At 40.3% G+C, this 22716-nt stretch overlaps 2 protein-coding genes across 2 annotated transcripts in view; one reads left to right on the plus strand and one right to left on the minus strand.

The window, feature by feature from the left end:
- Positions 1-15608, minus strand: part of lzts1 (leucine zipper, putative tumor suppressor 1) — a 195198-nt gene extending 179590 nt beyond the window's left edge. The window contains exon 1 of the mRNA XM_077600305.1: positions 15596-15608. The gene's annotated coding sequence lies outside the window, so the exon portion shown is untranslated. The remainder of the gene's footprint in view (positions 1-15595) is intronic.
- ela3l (elastase 3 like) lies at positions 3258-8888 on the plus strand. Its single transcript, XM_077600546.1, has 8 exons — positions 3258-3573; positions 4752-4840; positions 5004-5101; positions 5223-5351; positions 6991-7127; positions 7197-7342; positions 8617-8769; positions 8832-8888. Exons 1-8 carry the CDS (start codon positions 3534-3536, stop codon positions 8847-8849), a joined length of 810 nt encoding a protein of 269 aa, XP_077456672.1. The 5' UTR covers positions 3258-3533; the 3' UTR covers positions 8850-8888.
- Positions 15609-22716: the final 7108 nt, after the last annotated feature.

The following is a 22716-nucleotide window of genomic DNA, read 5'->3' on the forward strand; positions in this document are numbered from 1 at the left end:
GAGGCAATCCTTGCTGGTCCAAATAGATAGAAGGCAACCATAAACATTGAGAGTCACAGAGAGTTCAACAGTGGTTGCTGACAGGTAAAACAGACTGAGACCCAGTTGCTACAAAGCCTAGAGGGGGCCTTCCAAAGGTTGGCCCAGAACTGCGGTAGATCCATCACATGCTCCGTGCTGCAGGTATCTCTTCTGCCCACCAACAATGTCACGCATACAAGAGGTTTAATCATCACACAGCGAGGTGGAAAGGGGCTGGGGGTCATGTATTGTGGGCACAGAGCAGCGATAAGCACAACAATGTCTGGCAGATTTGATGAAGAATTTTAATTAGCTTTCAATTATAATTGCATATCAGGGCTATGGAGGAAGTCACAGAGGGATGTGGGCTATCTCATTGTTTTCTCTTGTTTTGTCATTCATATGTTTCCACAGAGCAAGGGGGAAAAAGGCTCGCCTGAATCCAACGTTGTGGATAAAAAAGGAACGTTTCAGATTTTCTTTAGAATTTTCAATTAATACTTCCGTGTTTTTTTTCTCAACAAAATAAAAGGCAAAAACGGGAAACAAAATTTCAGAGATAAATTGTCCCATCTAGTGGTCAGCTCACTGAATGCAATGTTTTTGTTTTCAATTACTGATGATAATTAGATGATGACATTCATGGGGAAATTCTGTGGCTATGCAATCAAACTGATGGTGACATTTCGATCCAAAAATGAGAACAGGATGTGTTTTGACAATATGATGAATTAGATGTTAATGGACAAAGATTTCTCATCTAATTTTCTGAACCGCTTTATCCTCATTAGGGTCGCGCAGGGTGCTGGAGCCAATCCCAGCTGTCTCCGGGCCAGAGGCGGGGGACACCCTGAATCGGTGGCCAGCCGATCGCAGGGCACAAGGAGACGGACAACCATGCACACTCACACCCACACCTAGGGGCAATTTAGAGAGTCCAATCAGCCTACCATGCATGTTTTTGGAACGTGGGAGGAAACCGGAGTACCCGGAGGAAACCCACGCAGGCCCGGCGAGAACATGCAAACTCCACACAGGTGGACGTGACCTGGATTTGAACCCAGGACCCCAAAGCTGTGAGGCCGACTCGCTAACCACTTACACTACCGGGCCGGCCATGGACAAAGATCAACCTTGTATATTTATTTGAATGTGTACATAGTATTTTGTAATGGGATTTATTTTTTTTGGGAGGTCAAAAATTGTGCATTCTAATAGCCTACTCAGCATCATTTTGTGATATAGGAGGAAACTGCTGTACCCATGGAGAACATACAAATTCTATACAGGTAGGTTGGAATCCACTGGTGATTGAACCCTCAATGTCAGAACTGTGAGGCATGTGTGCTCTCCGCTCCACCAGGCTGCCTGCTGAAAATGTCAAATCTTGAGTGAACATGCAGGTCAAATGTAACAAAAATAGGAATGATACATATTTGTGATGTTAAATATGTCATTGAAGCCACCTGATGGTGTAGTGCTTCACGCACCTGACTTCGGTGCAGGCAAGCATGGGATTGATTCCCGCTCGGTGGCGGTATGATTGTGAATATGTCAATCAAAAAGTGAAATTATGTGCAATGCTCAGTGAATAATTTCAAATGCAAATGTATCAATCATACGTTTTTCATGTCAATTCTTAGAATATGAAAATAATCAAGGAGCCTTAATAGTTCAATAAATGCCTTGTATATAAATCATGACCGATTTCTACAGGTTCTGTCATGTTCAATATTAGCTGCACCAATGGCACCATCTGGTTATTTATTATTCTAATGCCCCCTTCCTTGAATTTTCATTTTGCATTTCAGAACAAACATTCCGTGTGCCAGTTATCCAGATGTTGGCTTCTCATGCTCTTATGCAAGCATTTAATTCCAGGTTACAGTGAAGTGTAATCAACTCTTGAGAGGTTAGGTGACTATTGTGGGTAATTGAACACATTACTGTAGTATAATGAGTTAAAGTTACATAATTGTTATTTTATATTATTAGTTCTTATTGTCATTATTATTTTTATAATAGTATATTCATAAATAAATAAGGCATTAATTAAAAAAAATGCAATTATTTGAGAAATTGCTTGGGGATGCCAAAATTTGCTGGTCAGTGATCTTATGTCTGTCACTTCCTGTGGTTCTCTGGTTCCTGGTTCACTTACTGTTATCTAATGTGCATCTATGGGTCACTTCCCTTTTTTGCTTGACTTCCTGTTATTTTTGGCACATTAACAAGTCACATCTTGATTTATTTTAGTCTTTTACTATTGCATTTAGGGACCACCTCTTGATTAATTTGGTTCTGTTGATTTTGTTGTGTTTTTAGGTCACCTCCTCTTTTTACATTACTTTAGGGTATTCCTTGGTCCCTGCCTGTTCTTTGGTTCACTTCCTGTTGATATAAGTTAAATTACAGGGGACTTCCTGTTAATTTGAGCATGTTTCTGGGTCACTTCTTGCTCATTTTGGGTGCCTTCCAGTTTTTTTTGGATTATTTCAAGATGTATTCCTGTTCATTTTGAGTCACTTTCTATTTCTTTAATTTCAAATCCACCGGTGGTGACTGTCTTATGATTGTGCGGTATATTTCCAAGTGACTCTTTTATAATTTTGAGTCACTTCTGATTTGAGGACATTTTTGGGGTCACTTATTGTGTATTTCGGGGCTTTGTCTGGGTCACTTCCTGTACTTTTGGGTCATTTCCATGACAATAAATTCTGCTTATGGTTTTATTATAACCTTAAAGATTGTTTTCCAGTATTTTAATGAGTCCCATATTAACGGTTAAAGCACAGGTGTCAAAGTGGCGGCCCGGGGTCCAAATCTGGCACGCCGCATCATTTTGTGCGGCCCGAGAAAGTAAATCATGAGTGCCGACTTTCTGTTTTAGGAGCAAATTAAAATGAAGAGTATAGATGTATATTAAATTTCCTGATTTCCCCCCTTTTAAATCAATAATTGTAATTTTTTAATCCATTTTTTCTGTGTTTTTAGTTCAAAAATAATTTTTTAAAATCTAAAAATATATAAAAAAGGTAAAATAAACATTGTTTTAGATCTAAAAAAACTGAATATTCAGGGCTTTTAATCCAGTTCTTTTAATCCATTTATATAAAAAAATCTAAATATTATATCTAAAATGGTCCGGCCCACATGAAACCGAGTTGACGTTAATGCCAACCCGAGGCTGACACCGTAAAGCATTCACTGCCGTTGATGGCATCCAACTAATTTGTACGAGGAGGCATGTCAGTCCCAGTCCAAAGGAATTGGACATCTGTCACTGTATGTGCTAACCAGTAAAAACAAATAAATAGACTTGACTTGTGTCTCCAGATAAAGGTCATGAGAAATTTTCCAGAGAATCCACCTGTGCTGGCTGCTTTGCCATTGGCGCATTTTATTATACTATTAGCATGTACCACTGAATTCCCAAAGGCGGGGGGTGCCTGCGGAAAAACGTTTAAAAGTGAGCAGTGTTGAGTGGCCTCTTTAGAGAAGCATCTATCAACATGATTCCTGTTGTGTTGGCCTCAGTTCTCTTTGCTGCTGGTAAGAACATCTGGCCTTGTTTGTGTGTGTGTGTGTGTGTGTGTGTGTGTGTGTGTGTGTGTGTGTGTGTGTGTGTGTGTGTGTGCGTGCGTGTGTGCGCGTGCGTGTGTGTGTGTGCGTACGTTGAGGGGATTGCCACAGGTAAATCAATGACTCCATATTAAGGATAGAGGGATCCACTTCTTGACAGTCTGCCAGATGGCCCTTGATTGTCTAATTTTTCTTTGCATGGTTCATGTGGGGATTTTTTTCACTTTTGAGGGCCGCCCCAGCCTTCCTGTACATTTTTTTGTGGGCATTTTGTCTTCCGCTGATGTTGGAAAATTCTTTTTCTAGATTAACTGCACTGTAAAAAATAAAGAACAAAACTGTTGCTAACTTAAGTAATCAATTATTATTCATTCATTCATTTTCTTAACCGCTTTATTCTCACAAGGGTCGCGGGGGGAGGCTATGCCAGCTGACTTTGGGCCAGAGGCGGGGGACACCCTGAATCGGTGGCCAGCCGATCGCAGGGCACAAGGAGACGGACAACCTTGCACACTCACACCCATACCTAGGGGCAATTTAGAGTGTCCAATCAGCCTAACATGCATGTTTATTGGAATTTGGGAGGAAACCGGAGTACCCGGAGGAAACCCACGAAGGCACAGAGAGAACATGCAAACTCTACACAGATGGACATGACCTGGATTTGAACCCAGGAACCCAAAGCTGTGAGGCCGACGCGACCCTGGCCCAAAGTCAGCTGGGATAGGCACCCTCTGCGACCCTAGTGGGGATAAAGCGGTTCAGAAAATAAGATGAGAGATGAGAATTAATTAATGGAGGGATCCGATTTGGGGGCTGGGGAACATCTTGTAAGCTAAATATTTCTATGTCAAATAAAATTTAAAACAATTAATTCTTTAAAAAATGAAGTTGAAAAATCATTTAGTTTTAAGGTCACACTAAAAAGACAATCCTTTGAAAATAAATTTGTAAACTCAGAAAAATAGGTTCTTATTTTACCATCAAATCCAAACATTACCAGACACTGTTACATTATTTTACACTAGGTTTGGGACTTTCCGGGCTAATCTTATGTTATGATCCATGTCAGAGAGATTGGTGATTCAAAATGTTAAAAGATAATGCATTTTTCCACCTGTTGCCCTTCACACGTCCTCCCCTATCAGCCCTCGGCTGCGGCACGCCACCGATTGAGCCGCAAACTTCCCGCGTGGTCAACGGTGAAGACGCCAGGCCTCACAGCTGGCCTTGGCAGGTAACGCCGATACACTGAATCACACATCTGTCTACCTTTTCATATGCGCTGGCAAGTGTCACACGCCTTGCATCTGGTGCTTAGATGGCACACTCAAGCGCAGTAGTAGTTAGATGTTTGCCGGTGAAATGAGCTCCCCAAACCTTTTTTGTTCAATGTGCAGATTTCGCTTCAGTATGAGAGGGATGGAGAGTGGAGGCACACTTGTGGGGGATCTCTGATTGCTGAAAACTGGGTTATGACTGCTGCTCATTGCATCAAGTAGGAGAGGGAAAGATGCCCAGTTTACTGACAGCAAATTTACACCGCTATAAATGAATCATATTTATTGTCAGTTCCGTTCAATACTAAGCTGCATGTACATACATCTGTGCCTGTGTAGCAAGAAGTTCTCATATAGGGTGTTTGTGGGCAAACACAACCTGGTGGAGGAAGAGGCCGCCTCCAAGGCCATTTTGCCTGAAAAGATCATTGTGCATGAGAAATGGAATCCCATTTTCGTGGCTTTAGGGTAAGAAGAAATATACCATATTACAATATACTATATGTTGCACCTTTTCCGACTTATATGTTGTATGTATTTTAACTTTTCACTTTGACTGCCACATCTTATAATAAAAATCTAATCAAAAGCCCTTTATTGTCATCATACACAGCTGCGTATAATGAAACCACAGAGTGCATTTTCCCAGTAAAAACATAAATAAGTAATATAAAAATATAAATATAAAAAGTCACGTGGCCCCTGTGAGAATAAGATGCTTAAAAAATGAATTTTCTTTTACAGCAGTAAAAAATACATTTCTGTAACCGGGATGTGTTGTTTTTTATGCAATAGTTGTCCCCAAAAAAAATTGTGTTACATTAACAGGTGCCTATTTTGTCTGTTGTAGTATTATACTATTATATTTTATCATGTTTGTTCTTCGTTTTAATACATTTAGAAAAATATCTGAAGAATGAAAACTACTCCAGTAACCCCTCCCTTCATTATGCATTCTTTGGCTAGTGCGACTTATAGTCGGGTGCATTTTATACTCATAAAGGTACGAAAATTGAAAATTGAAAAAGTCCTGATCCATGTGGTTCATTTTAGGAGGATAAACAGAATTGTGATATTAAGGCTAATATCTTAATATTTGTGGGAAGGTCTGAAACTGTGATTTTGAAAGCAGCACTGTTAAAACATACAATACCTTCACATTAAAACTTACACAAGGCTGAAGATACCAAACACCAATAGCAAAAAGTAAATAAAAAACAACTCAGCATTTAATGAAGAATAGCAACCAGCAAAGGGGAAAAGATTTGGAATTGGTAATGGTGACTAGGAAAGCAATATTTCTCAGCATTGGCTCACCTGTGTTTAAATACTCTGTTGACAAGACAGGACGCAGGTGCGAGGCAGGGAACTCTGCCCACCCCTACGCACCTGGGCTCTGTAATGCACAACATAACCAGACTGGCAGCTGAATGTGACAGCCAGAATCATACCATTTAAAAAGAAAAAGAAAACTGTTAAATACATGTAAACATAACATAAAAATGCTATACTGCTTCAGTAAGTGTAAAATTTACAGTAGACCTTTGTGGATTTGTTATAAATGAAAAATCAAGGTAGAAAAAAATATTACTATATATAAATATATATATCCCCCTGTGACCCTTGTTAAGATAAGCAGTTCAACAAATGAATGATTTACATTGTAATTGACAAGACCATAAAAATTGGGCCAGTTAAAATACTACTGTGCTATTGGCTCAGAGGTCGCACACTGGATTGTCACAGAGAAAATATCTAGTCAAACTCCAGGAAAAGCATTTTATTCTCACAAGGGCTGCAGGGATTCTGGAGATTATCCCATCTAATTATTGTTCAATCGCGACCGCCCTGAACTGAACTGTAACATGATTGTTGAATGCAACGTTCATGAACTTGGATAACTCATTCTAGAAATGTTTGAGTTGGCAAAGTTTTCTGCAGTCTGATCTTTTCTTTCCAAGAAGAATTCATCTTCCGAATGCACGTGTTGGAAGAAAAGCTCAATAAACAGTCTTCTATTATTCTGACGATCTAAATTCTGAACACTCACTTGATGCTTCTAAATCAACCTCCAGTACAAACAATGAACTTCCTTTATACCCTGCAGAAATGACATCGCCATGATCAAGCTGTCTGAGCCGGTGACTTTGAGCGATCAGGTTCAGCTGGCGTGCGTCCCACCAGCTGGCACCGTATTGACCAACCTCTATCCCTGCTTCATCACTGGCTGGGGTCGACTGTACAGTAGGTGTTTTTGCTTGTATAGTGCTACTAAATTGAACATTTGTCATCAGGTGGGCTTTCGTTTTCTAGCCGGAGGCCCCATTGCTGATGAGCTGCAACAGGCTTTGATGCCTGTGGCTGACCACTCCACTTGCTCTCAGCCTGACTGGTGGGGCATCGCTATTAGGACCACCATGGTGTGTGCCGGTGGCGATGGAGTCGTGGCTGGATGTAATGTAAGGATCACACTCTTTGTCGGAACTCTTTTTAGGGTCATTCCAGAATTGACTGAATCTGTCTAAGCCTTCACTTTTGTGTTTTTTCCGCTAGATATTTGTCAATAATCAGAAATAAACTATGAAAGGTTTGTTTAGCTCAGTTTACAGATAAAGGTTACAGTAACTGCTTGCGTAATCATTGCCCAGTTCTACTTATATTATATATTTCCATTGGCTTTTATGATAGAAATGTGCTAGACATTGCTTTTGAATTTGATATCGAATTGTGTGGAGTGGGCGCCCCGTCGGCTAAGTGGTTAGCGCGTCGGCCTCACAGTGGGGGACCTGGGTTCAAATCCAGGTCGGTCCACCTGTGTGGAGTTTGCATGTTCTCCTGCCTGTGTGGGTTTTTCCCAGGTACTCCAGTTTCCTCACACATTCCAAAGACTTGCATGGTAGGCTGATTGGACACACTGAACTGCCCCGAGGTATGTGTGTGAGCGTGAATGGTTGTTTGTCTCCTTGTGCCCTGTGATTGGCTGGCCACCAATTCAGAGTGTCCCCCTGCCTCTGGCCTGAAGTCAGCTGGGATAGGCTCCAGCATCCCCGCGGCCCTAGTGAGGATATAGCGGTTCAGAAATCGGGATGAGATGAGATGGAGATTGTGTGTATATTAAGCCAACATGGTTGATTGCCCAGTTCATTTTTTTGGAATTTGTTATCAGGACAAGTAAATGTGCTCAACTGCAAGTTTTAGTATTTTACATGATGATGATTTCAAATTTGAAGGGTGGCACATACAATTCCCTGAAAAATCTGAACTGACCCTTTAACTCATATGCTGCCATTGACGGTGTTCGACTTGCGTGGGTAGCAATTGATGGTGAGCTATTGAACACAAATATGACACATTTTTCTTTATTCCTAACACATTTGTCAAGGCAAATTCTTCTTTTGGATTAAATATTTTAAAAGCCAGACAAAAGTAAATCAGTCATTTCACGCTTCCACAACCAAGGTCCCAAGTGATATGCCATTTCTTAGCAGGACGGTAGTATTTGAAGTTTTTGTAATTTAGATGCAGTTTTCCCTCAAAATGATGGTCCATTTTCATATCTTACACTTTACTCACTCTCAAAAGGAGATTTCTTGCCTTTACACCATGTTTATCATTGACATTTTCAGTTACTGACCCTTATTTTTGGTTGTTTTCGCTGCATGGTGTTTTTGTGCTGGTCAGCGCTGTGTGGATGTAACTTCAGCAGAATAAATTATCATGTCCTTCTTCTCAGGGTGACTCCGGAGGCCCTCTGAACTGTAAGAATATGGAGGGAGCCTGGGAGGTGCACGGCATTGCTAGCTTTGTCTCTGGTCTGGGCTGCAACTATGTGAGGAAGCCCACAGTCTTCACTCGTGTGTCCGCCTTCAACGAGTGGATTGATCAGGTACACGTGGAAGAAAAAAAACTGTTACTTTTTTCATCTAATTCTCAAAATTTGTCTTCTAGGTTATGATGAACAACTAAAGATAATGAAGTGTCAATAAAACTACCAAACTGACTTAATTTGTCTTGCGTGACGATGTTTCAATTAAAAACATGATATGAGGAAACTGAAAACATGTTCAGCCACTGTGAACCCTTCCCTTTCCATCAATTGCAGCACATGAGTTCATGTTGGTGACGGGGGGTTTACTTTTTTCCCCTAAGATTTTCTCAGAACATTTTTGTGTGGTGGCGTCAAGTGAGATATTACTGATGCAGAAGATTATGAAGAAATAGCAGGGGGTGTAACTATGTTGCTCACTCACTCACTTATTTTCCATGTCAGTTATCCTCACAAGGGTGTGCAGCTATGTGCAGGTGTCTAGGGGACCCTGAACTGGTGGCCAGCTAATCACAGGGCACAAGGAGATGCAAAACCATTCACGCTCACACTAAAACCGAGGGCCAATTTCGTGTCTTCAACTAGCCTATAAAGCACACGTGTCAAAGTGGCCGCCCGGGGGCCAAATCTGGCCCGCCGCATCATTTTGTGTGGCCCGGAAAAGTAAATCATGAGTGCCGATTTTCTGTTTTGGGATCAAATTAAAATGAAGAGTATAGATGTATATAAAATTTCCTGATTTTCCCCCTTTTAAATCAATAAGTGTAATTTTTTAATCAATTTTATTCTGTTTTTAGTTCAAAAATCAATTTGTAAAATCTAAAAATATATAAAAAAAGCTAAAACAAACATTGTTTTAGACCTATAAAAAACGAATAGTCAGGGCTTTTAATCCAGTTCTTTTAATCCATTTATTTTAAAAAATCTAAATATTATATCTAAAATGGTCCGGCCCACGTGAAATCAAGTTGACGTTAAAGCGGACCGCGGACCAACCCAAGTCTGACACCCTTGCTATAAAGCATTAGGGGGATGTGGGAGGAAAACCAGAGTACCCGGAGAAAACCCACTCAACCCGGGGACAGAATGCAAACGGTCTGAACACATAATTGAACCGATGGGGCCGCTCCTCCTTTGAATTTTTTATTTAAATATATCAATGACTGGGCGGCCCGGTGACCCGAGTGGTTAGGATGTCGGCCTCACAGCTCTGGGGTGCTGGGTTCAAATACAGGTCACGTCCATGTGTCTAGTTTGCATGTTCTCTGCAAACCTGCGTGGGTTTCCTCCCACATTCCAAAAACATGCATGGAAGGCTGATTCGACACTCTAAATTGCCCCTAGGTATGGGTGTGAGTGTGCATGGTTGTCATTCTCCTTGTGCCCTGCTATCGGCTGGCCACCGATTCAGGGTATCCCCCACCTGCGGCCCGAAGTCAGCTGGGATAAGCTCCGGCACCCCCCGCGACCCCTAATGAGGATGAAGCGGTTCCGAAAATGAGATGAGAGATATCAATGAGTATTCTTGTAACTACTATATGGGAATGGAATGCAATACGAATGGGAATGATATGAATTTGTGACTTTGAATATGTGAATGGGTTTTAATGGGAATTTGGAATAGTGTTAGATGTCAAATGTCAATGGCTGTCAAGATAGGCTCCAAAAAGGCAGCATATTAAAAATGGGGGGAAAAAGTAGAGCAATATTCTCTTTGGAATGCACCAATGTAACAAACAAACAAAATCCGTCTCAATACAAGTTACATTTGAAAATTCTACATAAATGATTGTCTGTTTAGACCAGGGGTGGGCAAACCAGTCCTCAAGGGCCACTGTGGGTGCAGGTTTTGTTGCAACCTATCCAGCAAAGGCACTTTAACCAATAAGATTTCTGCAGAAAATAAGAAGCACCTGACTGCAATCCACCGATTGCACCTGTAAGACACCAGAATGGTGAAAAGGTGTCCTCTTTATGGGTTGGAATGAAAACCTACACCCACTGCGGCCCTTTGTGTAATTGTTTGCCCACCCCTGGTTTAGACGCAATGTACAGAATTATCCAGCAGGTGTCCTCACACGTTCGTCTTGTAGGATTGAGTCTGACATCTTCACACTGTGTATAATCAACCACAGTGGAAAGATGAGAGGCAGCCAACAAGCAAGCAGATGTGCCGAAAATAGCTTCCAAAAAAACAGGCTTCATAACATCAGTGAATGGCGTCTACTACGTTATGAAATAAGGAACTAATATCCTTCCATAATGCTCAGCTAGGGAATCTGACCTCATATTCTTGTGATAATAAAGAACGAGGAGAGTGACATTCGGAATGCTGAGATGAACACTTTTCTCATTTATGTGCTTCAGTGCAATGACAGAGCCTCGTGTGAGAATCATGAGCAGAAACGATATCAATTCTCCTAAAATGAAATAGTCTTATGCTCCACGCATTTATTCATTGGTTACATTTGTGAGGCATTTTGGCTTACATGGGAATTCATTCACTTCTGTGCATGTGTAATTGAAAGAGAAAGATAGTGAATACAAGTGAAGGGAAACAAGTATGTATCTTGAAAATTAAACTGTTTCAAATAAGCAAGAACACCAGAAAAACTACATAAACTGTTTATTCATTCTGTATTTGCTTCATAAATGCAATCAAGCAGGCAATGCGGGGGGAGCTCTGAAAAACAAAATGACCTGACATTTAGATTTCAGTGGTATATATACGCATATAAATATACATATATCTATGTAAATATTTCTAAAAACGACTAATCTATTTGAAGTGGGATCCAACGATCGCTGCCAGGCCATCCTAGTTTAAATGGATTGAACACATTGCTATGAATGTTAACTGAACTTTCTACTTGAAGGAAGTGGGGGAGGATTAAATTTGCCTTGAAAAGAATGCTTTTGTCTGACACAAGATTTAGGACAAGGGACCCTGCTGTTGTGTTGCATGGTAACCAGAAAAAAGGGGGGATGCAAGAGGGCTCAAATAAGGAGGAGTTATCATTCTCACACAATAATGGGGAGCTACAACTTAATTTATTATTAAATGTTATTGGGTGGTTTGGTGGGCAGCGTGTCGGCCTCACAGTGGGGGGACCTGGGTTCAAATCCAGGTTGGTACACCTGTGTGGAGGTCTCCCCGGGCCTGCGTGGGTTTTCTTCGGGTGCCCCGGTTTAACTCCTGCATTCCAAAACATGCATGGTAGTCTGATTGGACCTAAATTGGCCTGAGGTATGAGTATGGGGCCGTGAATGGTTGTTTGTCTCCTTGGGCCATGTGATTGGCTGGCCACCAATTCAGGGAGTCCCCCACTTCTGACCTGAATTTAGCTGGGATAGGCTCCAACATCCCCCGCGACCCTAGTGAGGTTAAGGGGGTTCAGATAATGAGATGAGAGCAGATGGGTGGCTTGGTGAATGAGTGGTTAGAGCATCAGCCTCACAGTTCTGAGATTGAGGGTTCAATCCCATGTTTCGGTCTTCCTGTGTAGAGTTTGCATGTTCTAACCGGGTTTGTGTGGTATTTTTTCCGGCTACTCTGGTTTTCTCTAACGTCCCAAGGTCAAGCAGGATAAACTGGTTTACCACTCTAAATTGCCCCTTGTTATGATTGTGAATGCTTGTCCGCACCCTCGTGTGACATATTTGGCTGGGATTGGGTAGAGTAACTAAGGGAAATTTAGAGTGTTCAACAAGTCTACCATGCATGCTTTTGGGATGTGGCAGGAAACCGGAGTCCCCAGAGAAAACCCACGCAAACCAGGGGTTAACATGCAAACTCAACACAATGAGGATCAACCTGGGATCGAACGCTAGACCCCAGAAGCGCGTGCTAACCACTCTTTCACCGGGCCGCCAAATGTACAAATGTGACGTATAAAAATGTTACGCTTTTCAATGTATATTAGCATTCTTCTCCATTGTCTATGTTACTTATCTATTTTGAAAATTCTTCTTTCAATTCAATGTGACAAAAACGCAGGCACGATTGTTTCCAAACCTACCATTGAAAAGCACATTTAACAAATGCAGAATATTTGTTGATGTTTTTCATTTGACTCATATATACATCAAAGAGAGCGAATGAGTGAACTACCAACAAAACCAAATTCATTCATATTCTGAGCTGCTTGTCCTCACAAGGGTTGCGGGGGGTGCTGGAGCCTATACCAGCTACCTATGAGCACCAGGCGGGGGACAGCCTGAATCGGTGGCCAGCCAATCGCAGGGCACAAGGAGACAAACAACCATTCACGCTCACACTCCTACGTAGGGGCAATTTAGAGTGTTCAACCAGCCTACCATACATATTTTTGGAATGTGGGAAGGAACCTGAGTACCTGGAGAAAATCCACTCAAGCCCAGGAAGAACATGCAAACTGCACACAAGAGGACCGACCTGGAATCAAACCCTCGACCCGAGAACTGTAAGGCAAACACGCTAACCACTCCCCCACATTAGCCTGCTGGCATTTAAATATGGTTTTAATATGAGCTGTTGAGTATTTTCATACCTTACGATCCCCAACATAATGTTTATGATTGGCACGTCTCACCTTCTTTGCTACGTTAATGTGCAAAATAGTGAAATTTGTATTAGCATGCCATATCGTCAGGATGTGGTAATTGTTTGAAGCAGCTACATTGCTTTATTTTATTTTATTTTTCCTTTTCTTTTCTTTGAAATTCCGTCCGATGTACGCTAACATTTTGGCTCACATTCCAACTGTTCCAAAATTAAATGCATTAAGATACGATACAAATAACGATTTATAAACCTTACATCATTCAGTAGTTCTTTTCTGCAGAAATCTAATTTATCATTTTTTTCACCTTGATGTTTCTTTTTGTGAATCAAAAGATGTCTGTATTTTGATGTCATAATTTAGACAATAGTTTTTAACTTTTCAATATTTTTTGGAAAACAACTGACCATTCTTTTTCACGTGGAATGCAATGTTTTTTTCCTCCATAAAATAGAATTCATACAAATAATGACACTGGAAAAAAATCGTGATCGGCATCCCGGCTCATCACGAAGAGGGCTTGGGCTTACTTTTATGACTTCCCTCCATCCCTTAGGACTTTCCTCGTGGACTGGGGCTGACAATGTGTAGCCATTCTTTGTGGGAGAGAAGGAGGATGAAAATCAACTAAAAGGAAAAAAGTAAGCCTCCCACAAAAACTATGCTTTGTTATTAAGTTTGGGTTTTGATGAAAAGTGTGAGACTTTTGGTATTGATTCAGAATAGGGCAAAATAATGTAAGACAGTAGACAATATACCGGGAAGAACATTTTTGACTTGTTTTTTAAATTGCTTTGTTTTAGGTTAAACATTTACAGTGCATGCAATCTGTTTCCTGGTCTTTGTTCGATGAAGACATGTTAATAACAATTTCCAAATTGACTGCTAGTTTACATAGAGAGGTGAATGAACTTATGTCCAGTCAAAAGGGATTGGACGTCTATCGCCGTAAATGGCAGGCAATCCCTTAATAAACTGACAAAGATTAGTGGACAACAACTTTTGTACTTTTGTTTCTGTGACACGGTCACCGGTACTTTGTCACATGAGATGAAGTTACTTCATCGTGCAGAGATGCATTATGCAAAAGTTCACCTGATTAGAATGTCCAGTGCAAGGACAGCTTTGTGTGCAATGCACATTTCAACAAAGACAGCATTCTATGTTGAAGCCCATCTTTGCATCAATTTACATTCATTTATTGGCTCATGTGAGCATAAGCACAAACGTTGTTTTATATCAATGGGAAGAGGGGCACAGTGCGATCTCATCACTGTGTATTGTCAGTTTACGGACCAAAAGTTTGGTGCAGTGTCATTTATTAACCGATGCTCTGTTGTTAATCAAATCATGAACGCTATAAATGACTTTTGAACTTTAAACTGTCCTTAAAGACACATTTAAAAATCATGAAACAAAAAAATCCATACAATTGCTTTGCTTTTTTTCCTTTTCAGAACAGTTATCCTCACAAGCGTTGTGGGGGGTGCTGGAGCCTATCCCAGCCAACAATCCATGGCCAGCCAATCACAGGGCACAAGGGGCCAGACAACCAATCGCACTCACACTCATATTTAGGGGCAATTAAGAGTGTTAAACCAGCGTACATTTTATACTTTTGGAATGTGGGAGGAAACCGAAGTGCTCGGAGAAAACCCACACAAGCCCAGTGAGAACATGCAAACTCTACACAGTAGGGGCGAACCTGGGATCAATTGCTTTAGTTAAGTAATAAAAAAGAAAATAACTATTAACTCTCTTTTGGGGGTGGGAATAATGCAGATTTCACCTTCTGATTGTGATGACCATTTTTCACTTACATCAATTATGTATTGTTATACATAAACAATACAGTACTGCTGAGATATACTATAAACAGTATATGGGCACATTGATAATAAAATGTGTATCATTATAAACGAGTGTCACGATTGTATTTTCATAATATAAAATTAAAAAAAGACACTTTACCTAACTAAATGATGCAGAAAGTTCCTATGAAAAGCACCACACAGAACAAATTGGTGCAGAAATGAATCAAACGGTTAAACGACGTGAGCACATATTCCACTACTACTTTGGAAGAAGCTCAAGAAGATAAACACATATTTAGTACCGTATTTTCACGACTATATGGCGCATCATATTTTTAGCCGCAGTGTCAGTAACGAGTGCTATTTCTGTATTTTACACACACAAAGGACGCACCGATTTTATAGACGCAGCCAGGCATGGCAAAACATACACCAACTTAAACATACACGCTAAACCCACACGCTAAAAAGGCAACGGAAGCAAAACTGAGTTCGGTTGTACTTTATTTAGCCATTCTACAATGTAATCACGTCATCATCACCCACAAATCCATCAAAGTCCTCATTTTCTGTGTCCGAATTGAACAAATTAGTCATTGAAAACGCTGAGTTTTATACGTTCGTCCAGGCGGCCACAATCTATTCGCAAATAGTAGCTAGCTAGTAGCTAGCTTAACTATTCCAGCGCTGCCTTCCACGCTTTGTAAAGCTGTGTTTATATCAATGTCCAGGCCACAATCCATTGGGTGTATTGACAAAAGAACTATATATCCCAGCAGTCACTGTGCAGTACTTTTTCTACGGGGAAAATAGTAGAGCCGGGGGCTGCCTGCCGTAGTTGTGAGAGCTGTAGAGGATGGTGTACCCCATCGACTGATTTATTTTATTTTATCATGATAACAATTTTAGTATTGGTCCATATATAAAGCACACTGGATTATAAGGTGCCCTGTCTATTTTGGAGAAAATCTAAGACTTTTATGTGCGCCTTATAGTCGTGAAAATACGGTATATATATTTTTAAAAATTATTTTAATACTCTTCCTCCAATACTACTTCTATTTCTTCTAATACTATTTATACTACTTCCACCACTTCTTAACGTGGTTGTTTGTGCATGCATCAGAATGAAATTTGATAGGTATTTTCAAAGGATTTCCATTCTCAGGGCCTGATTTTGAGTTTTTCTCTCTGAGGTCAATAGTCAATTGTGTATTCATTAATTTTAGACTTGTTATTTAGTTATTCCAGGTATTCAAGACACAGCAGTATTGCATCGCATTTTGTTCGGAAAGTCTACTAGAATTGTGGCATATCATTTAAGGATATTACATACATCAAATCATGATTGAATATTGTTTTCCATGTTGGCCATTAATACTTTAGAGTTTATGACAAGTGTATTAAAGGTAAATGCATTATTTCAAAGCAATTTACTTTAATAATAATGAGGAGAACCACTTTGAAATTGCGTACAGCACAGGAAATTCTAGAATACACTCATTTTTTTAATCTACATTCATAACATTAAATGGATAAAAAAATCCATTAAGACGCACGTTAATGGCACTTTTTCCCGGAAGTTTTGTTTACTTGGGAGACTCACTGGACGTGACGTAGAAAAACTAAGATTTTTTTTTCTATTAGCCACCCAGAAATTTGTTTAAAATAACGATGGAACATTTGTGAACTGTTAAATATTCTCCCTAGTGCTATCAGCTGACTTTTTCTTAGGAAAAAACAGTAAGTACGTAAATTAAGTAATCTTAGTCCAATTATTCTTTACCACATTCCTTTTGGTTCATTAGCTTGTATGAACCAATCAGGACACTCATCTCAAAAATTGAATAATCGACTCACCAGCCAATATTGAATTGTTTCTTTCACCTGACTTTGGTGCAGGCAGCACCGGATCTATTTCCACTCGGTGGCGGTCTGATCGTGAGTGTGAATGGTTTTCTGTCTCTATGTGTGCCCTACGATTGACGGGCGACCATTCTAGGGTGTAGCCCGCCATTCATGTCACCTGGGATAACCTCCCCATGATCCTGACTAGGAAAAGTGGTGTCGAAAATTAATTAATGAATTCATCAATTATCAAATTAATAATTTGTGGCAAGCATTGTGTGAATGTGCTCTACAATTGGTCAGTGATTAATCCAGGCTAATTGGTCAAAAACTGTTCCTGAGGACAAACACTGTAAAAAAGTTGATGTTTGGAGGGATGGTGGAATTTTTCGAATAGAAAGGCATACATGATGATGCCTCATTAGAAATGCATTGTGTGTGCATTTGTGTGGGTGTGTGCGAACGTTCTTTATCTGAAAGAAGACGCACACACACACATACACCCAGCTGTATAAGCTGATAACATGAACACATTTCCTTTGAGCACTCCGCGGCTAAAACTTCCAAACGTGTCTTTTCAACATTTCTTTTCTTATCAGTTGCTTTTCGATTCTCCTCACATATTCACTTTGTCAGCCTTGAGAGTGATAATTTGTATTACATTATGTATGTAACATATGTATATGTATATATATATATATATATATATATAGAGAGAGAGAGAGAGAGAGAGAGAGAGAGAGAGAGAGAGAGAGGGAGGGTGGGAGAGAGGGAGGAAGGGAGGGAGGGAGGGAGGGAGGGAGGGAGAGAGAACCTTATAGAAATGCCAGTTCTGATATATACTATATATATATATATATATATATATATATATATATATATATATATATATATATATATACACATGTTACATACATGACTTCTGTAATTATATTTCAGAGGTACATATTTAAAACAGATATATTCTAAAAGCCTTGGCTCATTTGAGATAGCCATCTTAAGGGAAAGGAATTAATCATAATTAATTAACAATTAATTAATGTGAACGGATGTGCATTCAAACATTATATTATAATAGTATATCATGGAAAATTCGAATTTACATCAGCTTAAACAACATATGAAATTGTAAAATATTGACGTCTGTAGTTCCATCTGGCATGTCCAATTCATTGAAGCATCTAGCATCCATTGTTTATGCTTCAAACAAAACTCAAACGTGCTTGTCCTTGAACTGTCAAGCCACAGATAGTAAGATGTTGTGTGTGAAAAAATGGTGAAGAAAATAAATAGATAATGGAGAGAATTTTTGTTGTTTAAGTGGGCATTTGCTTTGAATACAAAAATAAGATGTAACAGAAATTATAAATGCTTTCCTAAGTACTCAAGTAAAAACCCAAGAATCTCCACCCCACTGAAATCATTTTTAAGTACCAAATCTTGCACAAAAGAAGCAGTGATGTATCTCCTAACATGCACAATTGGATTTAAAGTTAGAGACTGCAGGGATAAAAGTGACAAACTTGGCCGCGACAAAGTGGTCTTTAGCGAGCTCATCTGTGGACTCAGCAAGATCCATGTGACACGCTAAACTCAGCTAGGCATTTTTGTGTGCGTGCGTGTGCGTGTGTGCATGGGGCTGGAAATGAAAGGCATTGTGTTTTTCTTTCAGGCTCTCAATGGCGCAACCCAGGAAGTAAATTTTGTGGAAGCATCCAGCTATGGAACATGAACTGAGGACGGGGCTTTCGGCATGGGCAGTCGCCGCCATCGTCTGCAACTCGGTTGTAGGTGTTCTTATCCTCATCCTCCTGGTCATTTTATACAAGGCTTGCCAGGTGCCATCTAAACCCTTCTTTGCACCAGAACCGGAGAAGACCAAGCAAAAGCCTGATAAAAAGTATCTTCTGGCGGCCTAGTAATGCAAAGTGACAGAAAAGGAGCTCCCGTTTTTGGTCTCTGTGGATGACTTCTCTGTGTAAAAAGTTGAAGGCAGACCAAGAGCAACGTGAAGCTGCCCCAATCCTCTTATCTCCGCTCTGTGTCTCTGGGACTGTCCATCTGTCAGCCTATTTACACTGCTCCACACAGCCAGACCATGATATCCTCCACTCATTTTCATCCAACTGGAGTGGGCAAACCAAACATAGTGGTATTGGATGAGAAGGGACCTCCACCACTAATGATGTCGCGCATAGTTTAACTTACATTTCCATTGCTCAAACTCCTCTGTGATGTTTTGTTGAAATATTGAATAATTACTGTTAACGTGCCTTTTGTTCCGATTTAATTGATAGACTAAGAAAATGCATTAATTCATTGGCTGTCATTAAAGGTGATCAACATCCAATGTATTTTAACTGTAAGGACAAAAACGAGTTCACAGTTCAAATGAATCGGATGCCTATCTTTGTCAATGACAATTGATAGTAATTTAATATCATTTTTTAGAATAAGAGTTACACAGAATGATTATCAATAATTGCTCTCAACTAAAATAAAGATGGCCAATTATTATCAAGTCTTATTTCTACCCATGGATGTACAGTGCTACCTCTATTTATAAAATGTATTGGTTTCACAAGTGAAGTCTTGGATTTTTAGTCAATAGAGAAGGACCAGAGATAGGAACACCTGCCCTAAACCCTTTAAAAGTATAACAATTTTGTATGAATTAATTATGCAAATGTATATATGTATGAAAAAAAATGGAAGGAAATGATTTATTAAGCCATTAAAATGACTAAGAAATGTACTTTTTCCAGTGTTGTGAAATTGCGAGTGGCAGTTTAGTAAACACAAACACACAACATAGAATTTTGTCCACACACTCATACAAACTCAAGAAATAAGTCTGTGACGAACCAGCGTCGAAGGAAGACGAATCAAAAACTCACCGCCAGCCACAAATACTCCACCATGGTTCCGTAAAAAGTTTAAAAGGTGCCTGAAAAATGAGCTTTAGGTAAGATGGTTGCACTCAAACTCAACTGGTGGTCTCTCCCCCCTTTCGGTCCGGGTTTGATGTCTGTCTGGAGCGTGCTGTTTTCTGGTACCTGACGTTGGTTCTGGCATGGTGGAGATGCAACTTCCTGCTAGCGAATGGGAGTCCAGCAATGTGTTGGGAGATGGGAAAGCTACTCTACCATGACAATTATTATTAATTTTTTTTGAAAATTCAATATAGTATATATACAGTACACATAGTACAAGTACATACACATGATTTTGTTTTATGTTTGAAAAACATTCATTCATTCATTCATCTTCAATATTGCTCATCCTGTGAGCTATGATGCATAGCACTCAATAACAAAGATAAATTAACCATCACCACAGGTCCAGGGACCACATATTGAATAAATATATCTTAGTAAGAGGGCGGCTCCGGCGGCTGAATGGTTAGCGCGTTTGACTCACAGTGGGGGGACCTGGGTTCAAATCCAGGTCGCTCCACCTGTGTGGAGTTTGCATGTTCTCCCCGGGCCTGCGTGGATTTCCTCCTCCCACGTTCCACAGACATGCATGGTAGGCTGATTGGACACTCTAAATTGCCCCTAGGAATGGTTGTTTGTCTCCTTGTGTCCTATGATTGGCTGGCCACCAAGTCAGGGTGTCCCCCGCCTCTGGCCCAAAGTCACCTGGGATAGGCTCCACCACCCCCCGCGACCCTAGTGAGGATAAAGCGGTTCAGAAAATGAAATGAGATGTGATGTTAGTAAGATTTAATATGGAACTTGAGCTGTGAAACAAGACCCCTGTGCTTCCAAGTACGATTACTACACAGCTACATTTCGTTGGGCATACGCCAGCATACAGTAATACCTTGACATTCGAGTGTGCCAACATAAATAAATTCCGAGCAAATTTTTGCACTGAAATACAAGACAAATTTGAGATATGAGCATTCGAGACAGTTCCTGATGCGGCTGCCAGGTGACCGAGTATGCGAGAGGCTGCTTACGTGAACAGCATCGCTCTGTCTCGTCGGATCTCCATCACGTAGATATTTACGAGCACCGGCCGTACAGTTCGCATTCTTTACCCGTTTTTTGGCGTTAATCAATGCAGAATTAAGTGAAAAAACAATGCGTCCAAAGCAAGCCCTGAAGGGTAGTGAGAGTAAATTCTTGCATAAGATTTGAAGGTCGGCACGTTTTAATGAACCTCTGGGCTGCTCGGGATAAATGTTTATTGATTCCTAGCACAATAAATGGAACAAGGTTATCATTCACTGGGATGCTTCACCAAAAGGAAGCAAATTAGAAATGAGAATTTAGCTCTTCCTGTGCTCCACTGCGATGTAATCCCTCCGCTTTGGGAGAGTACTGTGCATCCTGGATGGTGTTCATGGGGATGTGAGATTAGGCAATTGCCATTAGTCACTGCTCCCTTACATCTCAAGAGGGGCAATTTCCGGGGTTGTTCGATGTGAGCTGAGATGAAAGCGAGTTGTTATGTAAGAATCGGGAGAAATAGCACCTAGAGATTATTAATAAACAGGGGACATAGGGCCAGTAATCTGCAGCTCCATCTGGACTGCTGGAGGCCTTACGTAACACTCATCAGTCTGTCAAACCATTACAAAAGAAATCCAAAATTAATCTTTTTTTTTGGTCATGTGTGCACCAAAAGGCCAATGTTGAATGGTTTTGCTGACACAAAGAGGTCCAACATGTGTGAGTGGATGTAGTAGCGATATATGTTACTTTTCCTGTCTATGAATATTTGATAAGTGTAATAACATTTATAATCAAATTTTAAAATGAGGAACCTTATAGAAATGCCAGTTCTGATCCCACGAACATAGTCATTCAAGTAATTTTAGTTAAGCTCATGCAATGAAGTGATTACATTTCAAAATTGACGTCTCACTAGCTAAGGCTGTTACTTTTTCATCAGTGCAATGATTGGATTTAAAAGGAACATCCCTGAAAGCGTCAGTATAAGGGCTAAGGCCGCTATGTGTCCCAGAAATAAAACATCAAACTTTTTATCCACCCCAAATTTTTGTGGGTATTTTTTTCATCTTATTTTGTCCCTCCCTGCTTAAAAAAACCCTCTTTCAGTGCCATTGATGATGATAATGCCCAATAATGTGGCTTTTTTCATCCGTCTGCTGTGAATTGGAGCCTATTCCAGGCAACTCTGGGCAGTAGGCGGTGATTGGTGGCCAGCCAATCGCAGGGCACAATGAAATAAACAACCATGGACACTCATACTAGGGTCAATATAGAGCAGCAGTCCCCAACCTTTTTCTCACCGCGGACCGATAAAGCTCTTTCTATTTTCTTGGGGACCAGTTAATGGGGAGAGCGACAATTTAAGACAAAATTGTGTGGGGTGGAGTCGGTGTACGAACGACACCCACGACAGCAAAAAAAACCCAAGCATAATAGCAATATTTTATTATTTTTATTATTACAACTATTCTCATTTGAAGTAGGAGGGCGAGATTGAAAACCTTAATATGTTTTACTCTGACGGCCCGGCTATAGGTGGCTCGCGGAACAATACCAGTCCACGGACCACTAATATAGAGGGTTCAACCAGGCTAACACCCATGTTTTTTTGTATTTGGGAGGAAACCGGGGAGTCTGGAGAATATGTGGGAATATGTGGGAATTGGGAAAACATGCAAATTACATGGTTAAGAAGTTGTACCTTTAAAAAGTCTTCCATTTAATTTAAGGATGTTGCAGTTAGAAAGCACGGTGGTGTGTCCGACACACAATTCTGAGATCAAGGGTTCAATTCCGGGCTCTTCCTATGCTTACGTGGGTTTTCTTTGTGTACTCTGGTTT

This window comes from Stigmatopora argus, chromosome 5 (genome assembly GCF_051989625.1).
Source record: "Stigmatopora argus isolate UIUO_Sarg chromosome 5, RoL_Sarg_1.0, whole genome shotgun sequence".
NCBI classification, from domain to species: Eukaryota; Metazoa; Chordata; class Actinopteri; order Syngnathiformes; family Syngnathidae; genus Stigmatopora; species Stigmatopora argus.

Coding starts and splice junctions, on each gene's coding strand:
- ela3l (XM_077600546.1), top strand. CDS start 3,534: ATGATTCCTGTTGTGTTGGCCTCAGTTCTCTTTGCTGCTG. Junction 4,841..5,003: donor CTCACAGCTGGCCTTGGCAG/GTAACGCCGATA, acceptor TTCAATGTGCAG/ATTTCGCTTCAGTATGAGAG. Junction 5,352..6,990: donor CCCATTTTCGTGGCTTTAGG/GTAAGAAGAAAT, acceptor TATACCCTGCAG/AAATGACATCGCCATGATCA.